General features: G+C 35.7%; 1 protein-coding gene across 2 annotated transcripts in view; it reads left to right on the top strand.

Annotated features, from left to right (window-relative positions):
- Elapor2 (endosome-lysosome associated apoptosis and autophagy regulator family member 2) overlaps nucleotides 1-24,058 on the top strand; it is a 163,815-nt gene that overhangs the window by 112,334 nt on the left and 27,423 nt on the right. For both annotated transcript variants that reach the window (XM_048799554.1, XM_048799553.1), the window contains 10 exons: nucleotides 6,634-6,814; nucleotides 7,329-7,457; nucleotides 13,520-13,610; nucleotides 14,431-14,533; nucleotides 15,778-15,915; nucleotides 17,382-17,645; nucleotides 18,340-18,513; nucleotides 21,538-21,727; nucleotides 23,178-23,274; nucleotides 23,921-24,022. In XM_048799554.1, coding sequence (XP_048655511.1) covers nucleotides 6,634-6,814; nucleotides 7,329-7,457; nucleotides 13,520-13,610; nucleotides 14,431-14,533; nucleotides 15,778-15,915; nucleotides 17,382-17,645; nucleotides 18,340-18,513; nucleotides 21,538-21,727; nucleotides 23,178-23,274; nucleotides 23,921-24,022 — 1,469 coding nt within the window. The remainder of the gene's footprint in view (nucleotides 1-6,633; nucleotides 6,815-7,328; nucleotides 7,458-13,519; nucleotides 13,611-14,430; nucleotides 14,534-15,777; nucleotides 15,916-17,381; nucleotides 17,646-18,339; nucleotides 18,514-21,537; nucleotides 21,728-23,177; nucleotides 23,275-23,920; nucleotides 24,023-24,058) is intronic.

Raw genomic sequence — 24,058 nt, 5'->3', positions numbered from 1 at the left:
TTCTAATATGCAAAACGATTTATCTGAGCTAACACAAAAAATATACAAAAGTCATATTTCCTATTTTAATAATGAGTATAGTGTCCATGATCAGTGTGACAAAATCTAGTTGCTGTGGGCCTAACAGAAGTGAGAGCATATGTGAATGTATTGTATGTAGAGTGCACTCGCACACACACTTGCCACTATGTGCCCATGCATGTGGATTGTGTTTTTCCATTGAGTCTGGAGGAGCTCTAAACATGTTCTTTGTAGATTTTTGTAGAACAAAATAGTTTACTAGAACTCTATAAATTCAGTGTTTTATTTCATTTTGTTTTTAGAGAGACTTTAGACTTATTTTAAGATAAATGTTTCTGGCTTCAGAAGTAGACAGGAAAGCAGTGGCTATAGTGCTAATATACAGATACACACACACACACACACACACACACACACTTAGATTATGGAAGTGAATTCAGGATTTTTTTCTATTTTTGTTTGTTCTAGCACTTTCATTTGTTCCAGTTTCATATTTTTAAAAGGTATCTGACTTTGCTGAGACCAGCCTAATGATTTGCCAGTAGTTTAAAGATGCTTCACAGGTTGTTCAACAACTATGTTTGGTTCTCTTTGTCCTGTGATCTCTGTGTCTCTTTGACCTCTCTTTCCCCTTTCTTGGAGAAGATCATCAAATTGATTAAATAGGAAAGCAGCTGTTGAGGTATATATATTCTGAATTTAGAATTTATAGGATATACATTTATGAATTTATTTTTAATCTTATTTCAAAATAAATTGCTTTCTGCCTATAGAGGAAATTTTTTTTCAGGAAAATGCTAATAGGTAATTGGAGTTATTCTAATCTTGATGCTCTCATTAACATCCTAAACATGTGGAATACCTACTCATTTATTTATTTAGTGAATCTATACTGAGCACTGGTTACACACAGAGTACTGGGTAATAAGGGCGGAGCTTAGGATAGAGAAAAATGTAAACATCTTCATAGATGTGGAGCTCTGTAACTTCAGTGTGCATCAGACTCACCTGGAGGGCTAAAATGCTTTTTTTGTGTTGCAAAAAGAGTGATTCTTTCAAGCACATAGAAAGCATATACTCTTAAATATCATGAGAAGGTCTGACAAGATTTCCTGTCTATACTTGGAATTCCTACAGAATTTTGTGCATGCCTCTCTTGATACTGGGTAATCATTGGTTTGATAGCATTTTGAAATCAGATCACTATATTGCAAATTGACCATTTTCTCCACTGATCTCTCAGCTTCCTATAGATAGAGAATGGTTCTTACTCATTTAAAAAAAAAAACATCTCTAAACTATATAATAATAGCTGGCACATAGGAGGTAGTGATACATGTTAAACAAATAAACGCGAGACTTAGTAAATAAATGTTGATTATGTTGATTACCACTTGTGTATTATATTCTGTCCTTTGGATAAAGCTTGAGAAAATTTTGACAAAATGGGCAAAATGTAGTAGAGAGAGGCCCGTATATTTTATATAAAATATGATTGAAGAAGCTGGGGCTATTTCTTTTAGTTGGGGAAAGACAGTGGGATGGAAGAATCATGTTCATCTTTGTGACATTTCTTACATGTCTTGCAGAGATTTGGTCTTTCTCAGGGGATACCCATGACATTTGTATTCCTCTTGGAAATGATGACGATGACAATAATTATAGTAATAGTAATGATAGCATTACTACCAAAAGACACTATCACTATCATGTACATGTTTATGCATGTACTCTCTTCATATCTGTGTGTCCACACAAACATTTCCTCTAGTTGTTTATTTCAAGAGTTGTGCACTTTAAACATATTATACCCAGTTTGTTGATGAGGAAACTGCACACTGAGGTGAAGTTACTTCCCTAATGTAACAGCTAGAAAGTCTTAAGGCTGGAACTCTCACCCAGATTGTTTTCAAGTCCAGTGCTTTGTATCCCTTTCATGCGTTTTATTTTAGATATTATAACAGTTTGTGAACCTTTCTCATCACTATTAGTCTATAATCTCTTTTGGAGCAAACAACTTGTCTTATTAATATTTAAATCTCTCACTGTGCTTTGTTCTAATCTAGGTACAGAAAAATTTCCTAAATAGTTATTTTAAGCACGTAAGGGAAATATTAGAAAGAAGAAATATACTTTTTCATGTTATTTCATGAGTCAAATTTTGGGCTAATCAGGTGATCTTACAGAAGGTAAGCTCCAGCCAGAGGTAATAGTGTTCAAAGAGGCATAGTTTCCCACTCCTAAAATGACATGTCTTGTCAAATAGGGAACTTTTTATAAGGGTAGAAAAGCTCTTGGTAGGGAAGGATGGTTTAGAAGGAAGCCTTCTTAGAGGAGGTGTTTTAGTCAGCTTTTTTACTATTCTGACTAAGGGACCTGGTTAGAATAACTATGGATGAGGGAAAGTTTATCTGGGGGCTCACAGTTTCAGAGGTCTCAGTCCAAAAATGGCTAGCTCTATTCCTTGGGGCTCAAGGTGAGCAGGACATCATGGTGGAAGAGTGTGGTGGAGGGAAGCAGCTCACATGATGTTCAGAGAGCAGAGAGAGAGACTCCACTTGTCAGATTACAAAAAAAATATATACCCCAAGACCATGCCCCCAATACCCATCTCCACCAGCCATACCCTACCCACCTTCAGTTATCACTCAGTTAATCCCCATCAAGGGATTAATTCACTAATTGGGTTAAGGCTTTTATAACCTAATCATTTCTTCTCTAAATCTTCATGTATTGTCTCACACATGAGCTTTTGGAGGACACCTTACATACAAACTATGTAGACATCAGTGTACATGCACAACTGCTTTACCTTTGAGTTCAGGAAGTTTGTGGATCATAAGTTGCTAGTATTTTTGAATCAATTTGCCTTGCACTTTCTTTCCTTTTTTGTGATATCAAAGATAGCACAAATTACTGCAAATGCCCAATATCTGTAACATAGTACTTCTGAATGATCCTGTAGAGATAAGTGTAGGAGATATTTTAAAAACAGGGTATAAAAGATTATGAGTATTTGATCTGACTTTGTTCACATAGGATTTAAGCAAGTTAAATATACCTGGAGCCTATGATGCTTGATTAGGATGGTGGGGAAGCAATATGGTACTTCTCAGCAACAATGGGTGTCTGAACTTGTTTAAAATAAAAATTTTAGTCTTTAAAAAAATACAGACATTTTAAAGAACAGCTTATTGAAAGAGAATTCTCACATAATGTATTTTGTCATTGGGCTGCAGTGCCTTGCCAGGGTAATTTTTCCTGCACAGGAGGGGATAAGCCTCCTGAGAAAACAGTCTGAAATAATTAGTGAAGAAATAAAAGACAGAGTCAAAGAATAGGTTTAAGGCAGAGTGCTTGATAGGTCTAGCCCACACAGGAGCTGGAGCTACCAATTGAAAAATGGCTTGGGTGGTTTACTTAAGGGGGTATATCAAAGGCAGGGATAAGGTTTCAGGGGTGGAATCTTGTTTCAGGATGTCTTGCAGTCAACAGATTGATTGGCATGTTGGCAGGTTATACCCATCTCTGAGAGCTTGTGTGGCTACAGTAGGTCACCCCATCTCTGGTGCTATGTGGGACCCGGCAGAGATGAATAGGACTCACATGTATCTGGGCAATCTTACCAGCATAATTGCCACTGGAAGTTCCCAAATACCAGATTTTCTTATTCAATGGGCGTCCATGCATATTTGGTCCACACATAATCCATGTAGGGCTCTTGACAGTATTTCAACCACTTAAAGTATGCAATATGGTGTTTTTAGTATATTTATCATGATCTAATTTAAAACATTTTCTTGCCTAAAGTTCTGATGAGAACCTCCAGTTAAATCCCTGTGTTGTCACCCACATCGAGGAAGATGACCACCAAGGTTGTCAAGAGCTTAGAAAGGGAAGAAGGAGATAACCATATGGGAAAACAGAAAAGCAGCAAAGCTTTGTAGGAAAGGAATTCAGATAGAGGCTTCCGAGTAGCAAGGTAGGCTGAGGACCTACTTCAAGCAGGCGTGGATATTGAACATGATTTTGAAGGAGGAGTCAAATACAACCTGGCAGCATCTTGTGGGTCATTCAGGAGAGACAAATGATGAATGCCTTTAGCAACTGGAAATATCAAGGTTTGAAAGAGGCAGGGAGGCCAGCATTAACTTGCTTGGCTGAGACCACCTGTGCCAGGATAACCTGGAGCAACAGGCAGCTAGCTTAGTGGCCATGGGTAGACCCCTTTTAAAGCACATGTAATTCAGCTCTGATAAATTCATCCAATCTATAAAGGATTAGTACACCTATACAGCAACATTTGAAAGAGGAAAATAGTTACTATGGGCAAATTCAGTCTCAAAAGTTGCATATATGTTAGTCCTCCTGGACTTGAACTTTATTTAATAAGGGAGCCAGTATCCAATAGATTTCTCCGTGTGTGTGTGTGTGTGTGTGTGCTCGTGCGCACGTGTGTGCATTTGTGTGTGTTTTTTAAATGACAGAAATACACAGGGGCATTGTACCTCTTTTGTAATCTTAATGGCAATCTGGTAAATTTTACTCTAGTAGGGTTGTGATTTCACGAAAACATCTTATAATTACATATCATAGAATGAATTGTTGATTTTTCACCTGCATTATAAGCCATCTGGTGTTAAGTGTCATTAATATTAATTATTGTCTTTCCTAGTCAGCTGAAGTTGAAAGCATCTGTTCCCACTAGAAACAGGGGCAGAGAATCAATCTGCCATGTGAGGCAAGGGGCTTTGTAAACAAAACTTTTGCTGCAGAGTCAAATGTAAAATTTGACTAATCAATATTTAAATGCTTAAAGGTAGTGCACATTTTCTAATTTGTAAAAATTTAGCTTGCTTGCATTGGAAGTTACATGGTTAGCTGACTTCTCAAAATGGATTTACACATCTTATTATTTTTATCTTTGCCAAACTGTCACTCCTTGACTAGTTCTACTTCACCATTTACCAGTTGTACATGGCTTTTGGGTGGGTTATTTAACAGCTCTGATCTGGATTGTTTCATCATTTCTAAATAATATGCAGAGTGATTGTGAAGATTATATGGTGGTGCACAGTATCAACACCCATCCCCTGCATGTGGTTACCAACTATTCTCAACTGTATAGTAGCTCACGTTTTCATTAATGCTGAAATAAATCAGGAAATAAATGGGCCAGAATTTGAAATTCATTGTTATTAAGCCAGAATTTTAAAAATCCAATCCTTGAAATGTAATGATGTTTCATTTTCTTAGAATCACTGAATTTTACTTTGCCTTTCCTGAGGGAAGTTGAGAACCCATTATAGAGATAGTATGTAATTAACTTTTTTAGCTATTTAGGAAGCCCCATCTGGAGCTGCCATTATTTTATAGATGGTAACAGAGGCCTTTGGGTGAAATAGCTGGTTAAAATTTATCATGATACAGTTATAAAGTGAATGTGAGAAAAGGGAGATACCAAAAAATATTGTTTATAATCATGTTGAGACATATAATTTTATAGCATTTTCTTAAGCATCCTTGTTCACTGGGCAATCTACTCTTCCTAATACTTGAGAATAAAACTGAGGGACCTAAGGGCTTACTATACATAATTTTCTACTAACTAGAAATAATTGTGGAAAATTGCTTTTAATTTTGATTCTTCTAGTTCAGTAGTAGACTTCCTATGGCAGAAGTTGTTTTAAAGGATTAAGAACATATTCAGCAGATTATTAGACATATGGGAGAAATGTTTAGTCTGATTTTCAAAAGCTATATTTTGTTATGAAAGAGTTTGTTTATTTTTCTGTTTACATCAGAATACCTTTTTTCCCTGGAACATATCGATTTTGTTTTAGAATAGCTAATTCATTTGCTATTTCTGGTTTCAAAGTGAGACTATCAAGTTTATGATAACAGCTTTTTGGGTTTGGCTGAGTTAGTTATTTTCTTATATCTTGTTTTGTGGGGGTGAGTACAGGTGTGGAAGAGGATAAAGGATGGGGTTTAAAGGACTGTTCTCCCTGAGGGTAGAGGCTGTCTGAACCCTTAGGTTCAGAACACATGAAACAGGGCCTAGAAGCTCCAGAGAAAATAATTTAGCTATAGCTAGACAGACATCAAGTTATTGAAAAAGACTCAGACAGCAATAAATATTTGTGAGCCAGTAGGATTGAAATAGGAAGCCTTTTCTATTCATTTTGAAAAATGATCTTTTGCCATCACTGTGTGCAAAGTATGGTGTGATGTGCTGTGGCTAGAGGATAGGGAAAGTGCAGTGGAGGTCTCAGATGAGAAGATAAAATCACTGCGTAGAAACCCACAGTTATTGAATAAGGTAAATGACTGGATAGAAGGGTAAGGGCAATAATCAGGTTATCTATATTTTAAAAAGGGATTTCATCATGAGGAATTGCTGTGTATGTGGACCCTAAACTGTGTATGTAGCTTAGGGTAAAAACAATCATAAGGAATGGTCATTTCTCCACCAAACTGCTTTTTCTGTTATTTTGTTATTGATATTTTAGATTTTCTTCAGCTAGCCCTTCTATTCTGCCACTGTTTTCCCATTTCCTAGGCTCCAGTATAGTGTTTTTGTGATAATGTATGCTTGCTCACTTTTTATAGACGCAGATAATGTACAAGTGGATAGAACCCAAAATCTGCAGGGAAGATCTCACCGATGCTATTAGATTGCCCCCTTCTGGAGAGAAGAAAGATTGTCCACCTTGCAACCCTGGATTTTATAACAATGGTTCATCTTCATGTCAACCCTGCCCTCCTGGGACCTTTTCAGATGGAACAAAAGGTAGGATGTCAGCGGTCCATGAGTTGAACCTGTAGCAAAATAAACTTGTTGGACTATTGTGACCTTTTTCTAAATTGTTTTTATGGAAGAATTCTTTTAAGAGACAATTTTCTTATCTTATTGAGACCGAAAGTAGATAATAGCATTGTGAGACCACAATGGCTTATTTAACATATGAAGTGATCTGTTTTAATGGCATGTTGTATGACACTCTCTCAATGGAATAAGTGTAAGTTATGTGTACACATACACTGCAGAATAGTATACCACTATGCAAGCAAAAATGCCAAATATATACACATACCCACACATTCTACCCAGAATTTTTTCCAGATCACTTTTTAAAATTTACCAATTTCTAAGGAAATTGGTGGACCAATCTCTCCCCTTTCCACCTCCCTCTCTGCTAATTATGGTTTTGTGATGCTTACAGGAATGAGAAGTTGTCCAGATGCAGTTTAATTTTTTTTTTTTTTTTTTTTTTTTGTCTTTTTGCCCCACTTGTCTTCTGTAGAATGTAGACCATGTCCAGCGGGAACGGAGCCGGCACTTGGGTTTGAATATAAATGGTGGAATGTCCTTCCTGGCAACATGAAAACTTCCTGTTTCAATGTTGGGAATTCCAAGTGTGACGGAATGAATGGTGAGTTCAGAGACACCATCTTGGCAGCAGATACCATTCTTTTATAGACTCAGCTCTTTAAAACATGCCAAATATAGGCACAAGGAACTTCAGTCTTATTCAGCTATGTGTCCATCTTCCAGGATTCACATTAAAACAGTAAATACAGGCAGATGACCTTCCTATAAAAAACATAAAATGCAGCAGTTACCCCCTTTTCTATACTTTCACTTTCTGCAGTTTCAGTTACCTGCAGTAAGCAGTGGTCTAAAAATATCAAGTGGAAAATTACAGAAATAAACAATTTGGGAGTTTTAAATTGCATGCTATTCTAAGTAGCTGATGAAGTCTCACGCCATCATGCTGTGTCCCACCCAGGATGTGAATTATTTCTTTGTCTTATTACAATGCTGTTCAGCTATACAGTCTGTCCACTGGTTACGTGGTAGCCATCGTAGTTAACAGAGCCACTGTGCAGGTGCCACGTGTTTGTTCAAATAACTCTTTACGTAATATGGACAGTTCAGGGATGCCAAAGAAAAGGTGCTGAGTAGTGATGCTGGCAGTTCAAATGTGCTTGAGAGAAGCCAGAAAGTGCTTCCTGTAGGTGAAAAGGTAAACATTCTCAACTAAGTAAGGAAAGAAAAATGTTGCATGCTGAGATTGCTAAGATGTGAAATTGTGAAGGTAGAAAAAACTAAATTTGTTCTAGTATTGCTATTTTATTTCAAGCTGCAAAAATTACAGCTGCAGTGTATGATAAGTGCTTAGTTAAGATGGAAAGGCATTAAATTATGGTGCTCAGTTTTATCCAGTTTTAGACATCCACTGGGGTTCTTGGAACATGCCCTGAGAATGTATTAGTTTTGCATTTTTTTTTTTGGAGTCAGTTTCAAAGTAGATATTGAAGATCACCATTTATGACTATAAATACCAGTATAGAATTGCCAAGGTAACAAAATCTGTGTTGTTTACCCTAAAGAGGAATATGTCAGCATCTCTGTCTTTGGCTCAATACTGTACCATGGTAAAGGATTTATGATCTCAAATTCCCTTTACCATAGAGTCTGTGAGTGTGTTAATTAAATACGTATGATCCCTACTAATCAAAAACTTGAAAATGTGGCTGAGTTCTGTAGGACTGTTACTCAATATTATTGTTTCCATAGTGTTTGTTGGTTGAATGAATCACATTATCAACCTATGTATTTTTAAACTTGACACTAGAGACTGGTACTAAAAATACCAGGGCTTTACACTGAAATGCATCCTTTAATTTTATCAGTTCATTAGTATTTTTATCAGCTTTCCTTTCTCCATATTATACTTGTTTATTATGTAAACACACACGCATGCACACTCACACAAGGCACACTTTTTAAATGCATATGCTTTAAGTTAGTACCTTGCCAAATAGACATATTTGGGATGTAGGAAGTGATATGTACACATGGATAGTGAGATTGGCAAATAATATGTCTTTGAATAATATTGATTAAACAGATGAGTGAAAGAGGAAAAGATAAGACCTTAATATATCAAATGTGAAATATTCCTCTTTTTAAACTAATAATCCCAATTTTAGGAAATTATTCTGAGGGGGGGGGGGAGAAAAAAATATCACAGTTATTATCTGGCCATGAAGGTTTATATTCCTAAAATATGTCCTGTGATTGAATTCTAAGTATATGAAGCTAAAACCTATTGAAAAAATAAAATCGGGAGGACCAGAGTATTGAATGAACTATAAAAGGAGTAAGATGTGTGTGTGTGTGTGTTGTGTATTCACTTGGTAGATGAGATTACATGGAACTTTTATATGATCTTACCAAGGCTTTACTCTAACTCTCTATGACAATATTGATTTACTTGCTTACTCTTTTACTTAGAAGGTATATTTTTTATATTTCCATTAAGTTTTACAAATGTTAAATTATTTTAAAAGCATGAAGCTCTGTTGTAGTATTGTGTGATAACGAAATAGTAAACAGTAAAGAACACAAAGATACAAGGTGGTGTATGTTTCTGTGATGTCATAGAGTGAGAGGTGGATAGCCTGCCTGTTGGGACAGTTGCTGCCCATGGAGTTAGAATGGGTGTGGTTTGACCGACTTGACTGTGTGGCTTGGAATGCTTTGAGGCTCATCATTCTCAGTATGAATTCTGCATACTTTTAGAACAGATATGGAGAAGTAAATTTTTGTGTATTGGAATTATGTTTAAAAGGAATTCCAATGCAGTCATTATATGGAGTCTATATAAAAAATAATTTTACAATCTGGTTCAGGAATTTTTAAATCCTATTTTACAACTCAATAGTAACTTCTGGGGATTTATACCAAGGAAACAATGTGATGTAAAGAAGGAAATCATATCAAAAGATATTAATTTTAGTATTTATAAGAGGGAAAAGAGGAAAAACTGAAATTTCAACAATGCAAGTATGGCTAAATAAATTATGTAATAACCATCTAACATTATTAAGTTATGAAAACTAGAAGTAAAGAGGATTTTTAATGAGGAAATATTTTTGATATAATGATTTGAATAGATAATGCTAAATGAAAAAAAATCAGAAAATAAAATGGATTATATAGTAAGTCTTAGATGTATTAAACAAAAGTATACAATAGAAAAATCACTGAGAGAAACACCAAAATATTGAGGATATAACTGGGGGTGGGAGGTTTCTATGAAGTATGAAATTACTCCGTTTACTTTGCTACGTTTGGTAAGTGTTCCTCATGGACATATATTGCTTTCAGAATCAGAGTAACAGCAGGAGATATTGTTTGAAAAATATATCCATTTGACCCGATAATTTCTTTACTGAGATTCTTTTTAATAGAAATACCTAAGTACAGAAAAACCACCAAATGTATTCATTATATTGTCATCTATACTAATTAAAGGCAAAAACAGTCTAAATGGCTAAAATGGATGTGTGGTCAACGTTGAATGATTTGGTAAATTGTGAAAAATCAATTTTACCTGTCTAGATCATAAAATGTTAATGTAGTTACTAACATATGGATGAATTAAGTACACATAAAATACTTATTAAATGGTATTCATTTATAAAACGTGATATTCAAGGTTATCTGCGGTAGAGCTCAGGGGTATAAAAGCACACATGCACTGAAGGACAGTAAAAGAAACACCTCAATTGTTAATACTGGTTGTTTCTGATAAGATTATAAGTAATTTTAGGTTTCATCTTTTAAATTTTTTGTAGCCTTAATATTTTTATAAGAAATATAAATATGGTTTTAAAAAACAAAAATTTCAAATATAAAGTGTATATAGAAAGATGGAAAGTGTGGAATTTACTTAGACAAACACAAAATTGCACATGCTCTTGTAAAAATGCATACACAGACAAAACCTGGAAGGGAATGTCTAAAAATTTTAACAGTTATTAGGGTGTTAGTTTAAAAGTAAATGTTTTTAAAAAAAAAATTTTAATTTGTTTTAACTAGTTATACGTGACAGTAGAATGCATTTCTGTACTTTGATATATCATACATAGATAGGATATAATTTCTCATTTTTCTGAGTGTACATGTTACAGAATCATATTGGTCATGTAGTCACATATATACATACAGTAATAATGTATGTTTCATTCTATTATCTTTCCTATCCCCACATTCCCTCCCCTCCCCTCCCATCATTTCCCCCTGCCTAATCAAAGGTAATGCTATTCTTCCCTAGTGCCCCCCGCCACCTTATTGTGAATTAGCATCCGCATATTAGAGAAAACATTTGGCCTTTGGTTTTGAGGGATTGGCTTATTTCGCTTAGCATGATATTCTCCAACTCCAACTATTTACTGGCAAATGCCATAATTTCACTCTTTTTTAAAACTGAGTAATATTTCAAGTTTCTGAGATCATTTTAGCTGATAGTGTTCTACATAGTTGTGATGATTGCGAATGGATGAAATGACAACTACCTCACAGTAGAAGGCTGGTGCTTCCTAGGTTTCTGCCAATTTTGATCTGTCCTACTTTTCAGAGCTCTAGTTTAACATTCCTGAGTTGTGTTGTACAACACAGTGACCATTAGCCCCATGTGGCCATTGAATACTTGAATTGTGACTAGTTCAAATTGATGTGTACTGTAAGTATAAAATAAGCATAAGTATATTCAGTGTTTCAGTATGAAAAAGGTGAAATGTCTGCTAATTCTTTATATTGATTACATTGGATCTCTTTATTTTCTGTCGTTGGTGTCTTTCTTGCTTAAACTGGTATGGGCATATTAGTTCCCCAGGGAACTGCCCAACAGAGTCCCCTGTCTGGATGGCTTAAAACAACAGAATTGTATTCTCAACACTTTGGAGGCCACACATCAAAGTTTTACTGGGTGATGTTCTCTGAAGCCTGGAGGGGAAGATCCATTCTTGCCTTTTCCAGCTTCTCATGACCCCAGGTGCTCTTTGGCTATGGCAGTTTAATTTAACTCTGACCTCTCTTCTTCACCTGGCTCTCCTCCTTCTGTGTATGTCTGCATCTTCACATGGTGTTGTCCCCTGTGTGTCTGTCTGTCCTTATTTCCCTCTTCTCCTGAGGACACCAGATGTTTTGGCCCATCATAATGACTTCATCTTAACTTTGTTTTGGCTGCCAAGCCTCTATTTCTAAATAAGGTCCTGTTCACAGGTATTGAGAGTTAGAATTCCAACAAATCTTTTCTGTGATTCAAACCATAGTAATAAATATTCTGTTTGACCTACTGTTTGGCTAGAGTTGCCCTGAGAGTAGTAGCCGAGTTCTTACAAGGTAGTGCCCCAAACTATACCGACAGTGGGACCAGTTGGGATTCCAAAGAAAGAAGCTCTAGATATTAGGATGATCAGTCCAAAGCACTTTTTAGGAAAACTTACATACTGAGTGTTATAACATAACTTCCCAAAGGCACAGTGAGTTTGGAAGATTCTACCTAGGTTTTTCTACACTGAGGGTTAGGACAGAGTTTACAGGAGGGTTTGAGGAACTTGGCTTAGGGACAGGGCTGGTTTATTTCAGAGTTTTGAGCAACAGTGTAAACACTGTATCAGGCTTGGGAATCGTCACCACCCCTGGATTGGGTTCAAGCTTGCTGGAAAAACATGCATCTGGCCAGGTCATGGGATGGTCAAGGAATTCTGTATTTCTTGGTCAGTTCAGAGAGAACATGGAAAACATGGAGGACTCTACAATAGGCAATATGGAAACACAAGAGATGTTTCCTTTCACAGTTATAGTAATCCCTTCCAAATACTGTTCTCTTGATATGCCTTTTAATCCTTCCTTTTCTTTGTCCTTTCCTGCTCTTCTGTCCTTCTTCGTGGCATTTCTGAATGTTAGGAGGCATTCTTAGGAAGCATTTGTGAAGTCTTCCCTTTCACCCTCACCACACAATAGCAGTAAACCTAAAAGCTTCCCATATTATTTCCACTGCAGTCATGAGTATCTCTTCCACCGGACCAGTTTGTTTTATGGTTATTTAACTCTTAGCATTAGGAGTTGATTTGCTTTTTTTTTTTTCTTTTAACAACCTTTAGATAGCAGAACAATGAGCACTTAGAAGCAGTAGATTAGTATATATTATTTAAAAGACTAGCTTGATTGAGGTCTATTTAACATGCTACCTTTCTATAACTGTTGATTATGTGTTTCAAAAACTACTGAATCACCAATCTAGCACTAATATAAATCCTTAGTTTCTTTCTCTTACTTCTTGAAGTAGTGATTATTGACATTGATTACTATAGACTAGGATTTTCTATCTCAGTGTATTAGAATGAATAAAGACTGTTTAGTTTTTTTAAACTCATGCTTCAGTGAGAAAACTATTGTTGGTTTTACCATTAGATAATTTTATGCAGAACAGTACATTCATAAACTCTTTATTGGTATCTACAAGTTTCCCTATGTATGCAATTTACAACTGACTTAAAAACAGGGAATTCTTTGGAGTATTTCTAACTTTGAACATAAACACTAATTCCCTTGTAACTTTTATCTTAAATAAAACTATTTTTGAGTATCATTAATGGAATTTTTACTAATAAAAATGTTTTTTTTTTTAATTCACAGGTTGGGAGGTGGCTGGAGATCATATCCAGAGTGGAGCTGGAGGTTCTGATAATGATTACCTGATCTTAAACTTGCATATTCCAGGATTTAAGTAAGGAAAACCAATTCTGATTCCTTTCTGTAAGAATCTTCACACCTGATTCCCTCTAGAAATAAAAGTATGGCTGCCATTATTGCATATATTAGTATTGCAAATCTTAGTAAAATAAGCTGTTACAGAATTATGTATTAAATTTAGGAATATCTGTAGAATCAGTGACTGAGAAACTACAAATGTTTAGTTGTGTGTTGCTGGAGTGAAGCTAAAAATTTTTAGAATATTACATCAAAAGCTATAATAACCATTATTCTTGGATGCTTAATGAAGAGTCTTAGCCTAAGTTGTTTGCAGGAGTATTTTTTAGTTTATTTATTTATTTTCTCAGTTCTATCTGTAAAGGAAGATGTTACAAATTGATTAATGTCATTTTGCTTTTGTCCCCCTTGTTGAGATTTCCCTGTAGAGGTCTTTATTTTTTTTTAATAATTTTTATACCTTTATTTTATTTATTGATTTTTATGAGGTGCTGAGGATTGAACCCAGGGCCTCACGTGTGCTAGGCGAACACTCTACCGCTGAGCCACAACCCCAGCCCTAAGAGGTCTTTATTCTTGCTTTAGGATCAATGGGAGCATATACAGCAGGAGATGCAGGCATATTTTCATGGCTGTGTAGACTTCCCCTTAGAACAAGGGGGTGGACTTGCAGAATCTGAGTGAGGAAGAAGTTGTGCTTTGGAGGAAGCTATAGAATAGGGAAAGAGAAGAACTACGTACGTAGTTTTCAACTTAACAGGAAAAGTGGCTTAATTTTGTTGTAAAATTGTATTTAGGACATAATGTAAATATTGCAATTTTAATCTGTCAAATAGACCACCAACATCTATGACTGGAGCCACAGGTTCTGAACTAGGAAGAATAACCTTTGTCTTTGAGACCCTCTGTTCAGCCGACTGTGTCCTGTACTTCATGGTGGTAAGTAGAAGAGAAGCTTTCAAAGGCAGATTTCAGAATTCTTAGAAGTTTCTAGAAAACATTTAAACATGTCTAAAGAAGTCATTAAGAATTGTGCAAAACAGCCCATAAAGAAGACATTTATTCCTCCTGGGGAGAAATAAGTGAAGAGGCCCAGGTGACTGAGAAAGTCCAGGGAATATTAACCTGTAGAAAATTCCTTTGTAAGAAATATGCACCAGCAGAATGAAAATTCTCCTTAATTACCAGTCAGCAATTTAAACTCTTAGGAAGGAGAAGTGTATTAATAAGTAAGAGCAGAAAATAATGAAGGTGTGGAGCATTGGGAAAAAAGAAAAATTTTCTTATTAAATTTAACACATTTAGAAAAAGGACTTTACTATCCACATGTCATAATTTTGCCTGTTTCTTTTCTTACTCCTAGCTTGAGAAAAGTAACAATTCAAAACTCACCAAGAACTCAAATGGATTTTAGGAAATTGTTGGCTAGGATTTTAAGATTACTTTTTTGGGGCAGTACTGGCAATTAAACCCAGGAGCATGAAACCACTGAGCAACACCCTCAGTGATTTTCGTTTTTTTTTATTTTGAGGTAGGGTCTTGCTAAATTGCCAAGGATGATCTCATTTGTGAGCCTCCTGCCTCAGCCTCTCAAGTTGCGGGATTACATCTGTGCATCATGGCATCTGGCTTAACAGTACATTTAAATAGTGACTTCATAGATCTGCTCTGTTTTTGTTTGTGTTTTTCCTCAGCAACCCTTTATTAACTAGTTAATAGATCATTAACGACTTCCCCCATAATATACAAGATATGTGGAGATTTTAATGTTTTGTGATTACTAACTACTTAAATGGAGACTAATTTATTCTGAAAAAAAAATATTGATTTTATAGCAGTGAAAGAAATTATGGATGATCTTCAATACATCTATTTACCACAAATAACCAATAGGTCTTCAGTTATTCTGGTGCTGTTTCCTTATTTCTTTAATCTGTTAGATGGTGCCATTGCTGAAATTCAAACTATTGTCTTTCAACTAGACTGTCAATAATCTCTTACTTTGTTGTTATGTCTACTCTATCATCTATGCTGCTGTCAAAATTAAAATGTAAATTTCCAGGCCCTATTCTAGACTTACAGGAGCTCTGTGGATGAAACATAGAAGTCTTTATTTGTAAAATATATTACATGTCTATTAATACTGAGTTTGTGCTTTATTTTATATTTTTCCACTCTTTTAGGATATTAATAGAAAAAGTACCAATGTGGTGGAATCATGGGGTGGAACCAAAGAAAAACAAGCATACACCCACATCATCTTCAAGAATGCCACATTTACATTTACATGGGCATTCCAGAGAACTAATCAAGGTCAAGATGTAAGTTCCAAACACTCTTTTTTTTTTTTTAAATACATAAAGATGGTGCCCCCTTGTGGAGATGCACACAAAGAGATCGCGCAAATATGGATGAAAAAGACTTAGATTTTTATTCATGTGGAATCAGTCATCTGGCTAAGTAATGGATTGGTGTAAAAATGGGTAACTTATTTTATCTTTTGAGGGTAAGAATGTCTGAAATGTAATAACAATATTTCTTTGAATTATTCTGAATTCTGAACTAATTATAGTTGCTTAAAGCTTAAGAGAAAATCTAATTTTATAGCTATTTAAAAACTTGTCTCTATTAAAGCTTTCTGAGATTTTGAGAAGGTTGGTAACTGTCTTCTTTGTCTGAATTATCTGGTGCTGTTTGATTTTTCTATGATTTTATCTCTTAGGGAATGTGTCAGTACACACAATTGGGTTAACACACAAGATCATTTCCTTTTTTGTATTTTTCTGGCTAGATAGACCTCATTCCCCCCTGCCCTAAGTAAATTCCATTGTGTGTTTTGATGGTAGTAGGACTGTTCTTTTTTGTGGGTCTTCGTACATATGACCTTAGCAGGATGAGAACAAGGTGAATATCTTGTTCAGAAATGGCCTTAATGCTGTGGCGGCAAATTAGTACATTTTCTGTCTTCCCTTGAGGCTTCCGGTGGGGAACATATTCTCCAGATTTTACCTGATTCCACTTGTTCTTCAGGAGGGTTCAGATCACCATCTTGTGGGTCATGAACATGTGATGGGATCTTACTTCTTTCTTCACTTCTTTTCTATCTTTGCCCAGGTTCAAAAAAAAAAATGCCATTTGGATAAACATTATTCTACTAGAGCTAAGTTCACTGCTTGATGAAAACCAGACCTTAATTAACCCAATATCACAAGAAGGAAAATATAGTAAGATCCAGGATCTTGCTCCCTATTTCATATCCTTTCAGCAGAAATAAATATACCTTTATGAGCAAAAACACTAGAGAAGAGAAGGAAAGCTGAAAGGAGTGATGTGATTTTATCAGTATTACACAGCTAGTGTCTGAGTGGGGACAAGAGGTCCTAATCTTCCAGGATTTTCTGTTCCTTAGTCTATTGGTTTTCTACCCTACCTCAGTGTGTCACTAGATTTAGACTTAGACCTGAATAAACAATGATGAGAGAAAAGTTGCTCCTTTACTAAAGTTCAGCAGTTCTTCCAAACATAAAAGTCTATAAATATGCTCGAGTTTATACCAAATACAACACATCTCATGTCAATTGTGGTGAGACTCCAAGTTTCCAAATTCAAGATTTAGGATTTTTTAAAAAAGAAGGACCAAATAAGAATGATATTAATTCATTGTCAATTACAAACTATTAGGTTGGAACACTCTACTTAGTTGTTTTGGTGATATCAACATAAAATGTAATCTAGTTGTACAACTAAGCTCCAAGGCAGAAGTCATTACTTTCTGCTTTCTTTTTAGAATAGACGGTTCATCAATGACATGGTGAAGATCTATTCTATCATAGCCACTAATGCAGTTGATGGGGTGGCGTCTTCATGCCGTGCCTGTGCCCTTGGTTCTGAACAGTCGGGCTCATCGTGTGTCCCCTGCCCCCCAGGCCACTACATTGAGAAAGAAACGAACCAGTGCAAGGAGTGTCCACCTGACACCTACCTGTCCATACATCAGGTCTATGGCAAGGAGGCTTGTATTCCCTGTGGGCCTGGGAGTAAAAGCACTCAGGTAAGTAGGCTGTGTTTCGGTTATTCTCAGAGAAGCATATTTTAATAGGTCAACTCAAGAATTCCCCTTAATGTTTCTCTAGAAGTTATAATGTTGCTATTTATTCTGGGAAAAAAAAGAGGTTTTTAATTCCCTTTCCTGTTTGCTCTCTTTTTATGTTTATGCAGCACTGAATGCGTACTATGAATGGGCTGGTTACTAAGAACTTAAAATGTTAAGCAAATAACTCAAATAAGAAATGTTTTCCAAAAAATGTTAGAATTGATTTCTTATACATTATTAAGGTAGAGCACATAAAATACTTTTGTAGGTTGGCTGTAGGAATTATCTGAGATGTAGAAAGTATATCTTACAACATTTAAAGTACAGGTTAATGTTATATTACAGACGGAAGTGAAAGTAGTTTTAAATTGGCATAACAGGAAATTTTTACTATTTCTTAAAGTACCTTCCTATAAGAAACTTATTTGAGAATAACTTTACTCTGACTTTAAAAGAATCTGAGGCCTCTAAACTCTGCCTAGAAAAATTTACAATGTAGAAATTTTCTGTATTAGGATGGTAAAATATAACAAAGACAAAATTACTGAAATAGTTTTTATACCTAGAACTTTTAAGGACACATTTTTAGTAGTAGTTAATACTTTCTTTATTTCAATATTGTTTCTTTGTGTTTTGTTCTCTTTAAATAAAGGATCACTCAGTTTGCTATAGCGACTGCTTTTTCTACCATGAAAAAGAAAATCAGAGTTTGCATTATGACTTCAGCAACCTCAGCAGCGTGGGTTCCTTAATGAATGGGCCCAGCTTCACCTCCAAAGGAACAAAATATTTCCATTTCTTCAATATCAGTTTATGTGGGCATGAGGTGAGTTTTAGATATCAAGAAGAGACAGAGCTATATACTAGCTCTGATTAAGTTGATATTTTCTGTGTTGGTAAACCAGTAAAATCTCCCTGGGAACTAAAAACCAATGTCAGGAACTGAGCTTTGATTGCTTAAATCCTCTGTTCCCTCTTATCATATTTACAGCTTTCTTTACCAGGGTTGACATCATTTGGTTCTCTGTCCATCAAAGCATTATTCGGTTAGCTGAACCCCAAGACTTGGAGCTGTGGTGAAGTGCATTGAGAGTCTTTCTTTTTCTTTTTCTTTTTCCTGATAAAATTGGGTGAGGCTTATCAAACCCCACCTATCTTTTCAGGCAAGCAATTGTGATTTGAGAGTTTTATTCTTGCTTATTGTATTATGGTTCTCCAGAAAAACAGGAAAAAAATTTATATGAGAAAGGATTTGTTAGGGGAATTGGCTAATGTGATTATGGAGGCCAAGAAATCCCATCTAAGTCGGAGACCCTGGAATACTGGCAGCATGTCTGAGTCCTAGTCCAAAAGGTTCAAAACCAGGATGCCATTGGTGTAATTCTCAATTGAGACTGAAGGCCTGAGAACCCCAGAGGTGGGTGGGTGGTGGGAGCAGGGCTGCTGATGTGATCCCTGGAGTCCCAATGCCAGGGAGCCTGAAGTTCCAATGTCCCGGGCAGGAGAAGTCAAGAGTACCAGCTCCAGAAGTGAGAAGAAATCCTTTCCCTCTGCCTTTTTGTTCTATTTGGATCCCCAGCTAATTGAATGGTGCCCACCCACCTTGAGGTGCACCTTCCCAGTAGGTCCACTGACTTACACACCAGTTTCCTCCAGCATCACCCTCATAAACACTTGCAGAATTAATACTTTGCCAGTTCTCCAGGCTTTCCTTCAGCCAGTCAAGTTAACAAATCAACCAGCGTGCTTATATTGTCAGATTTGTGTCTTCAGAAGAAAAATGATCGTTAAGAGGAAGTTTTACAAAATAAAAAAGAGATATGCAGGGACAAATATCAATTGATAAGGTTGCCTCTGCTAATAATGGAATTTTTTTGTTGTTGGAGGAAGCACAAACTTAAGTGATACTTTTTTTTTTTTTTTTTTTTTTTTTAGTGGATCTACGTGTCCAATATTTTTATGGACATATGAAGTTGGTGCTGTGAAGAATGTATATGTATATACCATCAACAAAGTTGAGAATATAATAAGGCATTTCCTCCGTGTCTCTTTCTATAGTAACTTCTAAATATTTTCTTCATTATGAAATGCTGTATCAAACTTGTTAAAAGGAAATAGAGATCTGATGAACACAGAAGTTTAAAAAAAAAAAAAACAGATCTATACACTTTACATGATGTGTATTTGTCCTTTCCTGACTTTACATGGAGAGATCCAACATACATACTTACTATATGGGTTAGTCACCCAGTCTGTTCAATAAGTAAATTTATATTAAATACCTGATGTATGTCAGATATTATATGAGGCACGGAATGAGGTTAATTCCATTATCTAACACATTTCCTAGTTTTATTCTACTGTCTCTTCTTCCATCTTCTCTCTTTTTTTTCTTTTTGGGGGTTGGGGAGTGGGTTCAAGGGATTGAGTTTAGGGACACTTGACCACTGAGACACATTCCCAGCCCTATTTTGTATTTTATTTAATGACAGGGTCTCACTGAGTCACTTAGCACCTCACTTTTGCTGAGCCTGACTTTAAACTCGCCATCCTCCTGCCTCAGTCTCCCAAGCTGCTGGGATTATAAGCATGCATCACCGCGCCTGGCTCTTTTTATTCTCACTTATTTTATTTTAGTCTTTCCTTTGTTTTCCCTTTCTTTCCTCAGTACGTTCTCTCTGCTCTTTTCCATTATTTTGCCTTAGCTTCAACAATTTAAGATTTGCAAAAAAATATATAGAATCCTTATTGGGGTCAGAAGAACTTGTAGAGGGAGAAAAATTTATATGTCATGATTGCAAATTGCATTAGGAAAGAAAAATCTGTATACTTTATGTCTTTATTTTATTTTATTTTACTTTATTTTTTGGGGTACCAGGGATTGAACTCAGGGACAGTTGAGCATTGAGTCACATCCCTAACCCTATTTTGTATTTCATTAGAGACAGGGTTTGAGTTGATTAGCGACTGGCTAAATTGCTGAGGCTGGCTTTGAACTTGTGATCCTCCTGCCTCCTCCTTCCGAGCTGCTGGGATTACAGACTTTTGCTACCACACCCGGCTCTACTTTATGTCTTTCTGTGCACAGTCTATATATCTACGATAAATGAGATAGTTTTCCTATTTTCTTTTTATATTTCTTTCTGGAAATTATGGAGCAAGCTATAGTTCTTTGCGTTGGGACAGCAGTATATTTAAATATACTATGTTTAAACCATCTTTCAATTTTTACAAATAAATTTTCATTCTAGCTAATGTCTAAATAATTTTAAAAATTAACCTCTTATATTGTCTTCATTTTATAGTTAAACAGATTCACATCACTGGATCTAAGAGTAGGTGAATAAAGATACTTGCAGTAGGTGAATAAAGATACTGTTTAGAATTTGGACGTGCTGGGTTTTTGCTGCATTATGACTTTTAGGCTTTCTTTTTCAGCTTTCATATTATCTTCATGCCACACTCAGGCCTGTGAAGGAGAAGGCAAGGCAAGCCTTTTTCCTTGGCATTAAAACCTTTGCCAGCAGTTTGTTGGTCTCTTTGCATTCCTTCATATCCTGTGAACTGGACTCTCATAGATGACTTAGTTATATGGCTTCCATCCAACATGAATGAAGAACAGTAGAGCTTGAATAACTGGAGTGGCTCTCAACCTGGGCTGAACATTTGCATTGCCTTGAGAGCTTTTAAAAAAACACTAATGCCTGGGCTTTACCCCAGATCCCTTAAATCAGAATCTCTGTGATGAAGAGAGAGTCATGCTCTCCTAGAGCTCTCCTAGAGCAAGACTAACTGAGATTCAGTTTAGAGACTGACTTTCAGTAAAACCTCTTGCGACTTTGTTTCCTAGGGGAAGAAGATGGCTCTCTGTACTAATAACATATCGGATTTTACAGTAAAGGAAATGGTGGCAGGATCAGATGATTACACCAACTTGGTAGGGGCTTTTGTGTGCCAGTCAACAATTATCCCTTCTGAAAGTAAGGGTTTCCGAGCAGCCTTGTCATCCCAGTCCATCATTCTGGCAGACACATTTTTAGGTAAGTTCCCCATGGTTAATATATGCATGCATACATTTATTCTAAAATTATGGTAATGGTAACTTGTTATGGCACTGGTGTTTACCACAGAAGATTAAGACAAACAGGTAACTCTAAATCATTATTTTGTAAAATGGTTTAAAAGCTTCTGTGTGTGGGATCTACTGATCAACCTCCCAGAGTACAAGATTCTGAATTTACATATTAACTCATATGATAAATCATGTTCTATGCCTTTCATCAGATTCTCTAAGAGTTTAAAAAGCAAAATAATTTTTAAAATGAAAGTAAACAAAACAAAAAACCAAAGCAAGAACAGTAGACAAACATAATCTAAATCTAAATTATAGTATGTGCCACTAATATACATAATCTTTTCTGAGATCCAAAGTAAACTGGTAGCAAATGTGAGGTGCTGAGTTTCTCCCCATGTGCTCCAGGTATCTGGGTCCTGAAAGCTATAGGGACGTTTTTAGAAGAAACCAGATTTATAAGTAGTGATTCTTAGGAATCAAGTTCATTGACCTTGATTGAACCTCTGGGGTGAGGGTTTGGAATCCAGCAAGTGCCATGAGTGGTTGTGATGTGCAGCGATATTTGAGAATCCTTGCTCTCTTCTTCATAGGCATGCAGCTTCAGATTCCAGGACAAGGCCCATCACTTGGCTTGCACTCATAGCCAGAACTCTGTTAGAAGCAAAGATGCTGTTAATGCTGGCATTTCAGTTCTATCATCATTTTTCTTGCCTCTTATTAAAAAGTCCGGCTTTTCTGCTTATTAGATCAAGAACATTTTAGAGTTATTTTCTGGAAGTTATTAGTGTTCACATATGTTATATAATATGTATGTATTACAAATATATTTTACACATGTATATATTGAAGTGTATATATTTTGAAATGGCATATATCTTTCTGTGCTATCCAGACTGGTCTTGAACTCCTGGGCTCAAGTGATCTTCCTGCCTCATTCTCTTGAGTAGCTGTGACTACAGATGTGCATTGCCGCAGCTGGCTGGGAACAGAAAATTTTACTTTGTCAAATATGTGTATATTGAACCATGATCAAGAAGCTATATTTGCAAAATAGCCTAGCATATTGACAAAACTCACCAGAGGATAACAATTTTAAAAGTAGATTTTTGAACTAATCGAACTGGAAAGAACTTTAGAGAGTATCTAGGTTACTTCATGCATTCAACAGATCCAAAAATAAGACCTAGGGAAGTTAAGTAACTTAAGTTAAATTGCAAGGCCAGGGAGTAGAATTTTTTCTCTTTTTGAGTGTTTGGGAAGTTCCTTATTTTTATCAGGAATGCATTAATTTAATGCAGTATTTCTGGCGAAATGACAGTTATCAAAGTAAAGCTATTTGCTATTCAGATGTACAGAAATTAAATAAAACTAGTTTTCCCATATTGCTTAATAGTTTCTTTTTTAATGTCATCTAGGCGTAACAGTTGAAACCACATTGCAAAACATTAATATAAAAGAAGACATGTTCCCAGTTTCACCAAGCCAAATACCAGATGTGCATTTCTTTTATAAGTAAGTGAAGATACTGCTTTCCTTGACTATTCTTTATCAAAAGGAACGCATATATATCTCTATATATGGATTTTTATTTCCCATTCTCTATTGTTAAGTTCCTGGGAAGATATATAATATCACCTCTGGGTAGCTTGAATTGAACAGATAATAAAAAAAAAATTGATCATTAAATGTCTTAGTAAAAAGTAGGAAACTTGGAATATTTAAAAAGCCTTATGTGATTTCTCTCAAATACACACACACACACACACACACACACATATAAATGTATATATTATATATTTACATACACACATACGCACTTTTAAATTAGGCAATAAGGACACTCTAGTTCATTGTCTAGGTAGTAATTCTAATTCACACATCAAAACATCAGCCTAAGTAGATCTGAACCCTGTTCCCTTTAAGAATATTTTGATTATAATTTGATTAAAATTCTATAGCTTTACCAAACACCTTGATTATAGCTTTGTCACTTTACCTGGGAAAGTTGTCAACTTGGCATAGTCAAAATAAGAGACCTGAATTTGTATTCTAAATTAGCAAACTTTAATACATTTTTCTTCTTTATAGAGCATGAGAATGATTATACACATGATCTGTGTCACCTCTGTTTTTTAAAATACTATTTGCCTCATAATAGGTCTTCCACAACTACAACATCCTGTATTAATGGCCGATCAACTGCTGTGAAAATGAGGTGTAATCCTACTAAACCTGGAGCGGGCATGATTTCAGTCCCCAGGTATTCTTATTTATATGTGATTGTTCAACATTTGTA

This window comes from Marmota marmota, unplaced genomic scaffold (assembly GCF_001458135.2).
Source record: "Marmota marmota marmota unplaced genomic scaffold, marMar, whole genome shotgun sequence".
NCBI classification, from domain to species: Eukaryota; Metazoa; Chordata; class Mammalia; order Rodentia; family Sciuridae; genus Marmota; species Marmota marmota.
The sequence above is the reverse complement of the archived record's forward strand: the minus strand, read 5'-3'. Positions and strand labels throughout refer to the sequence as shown.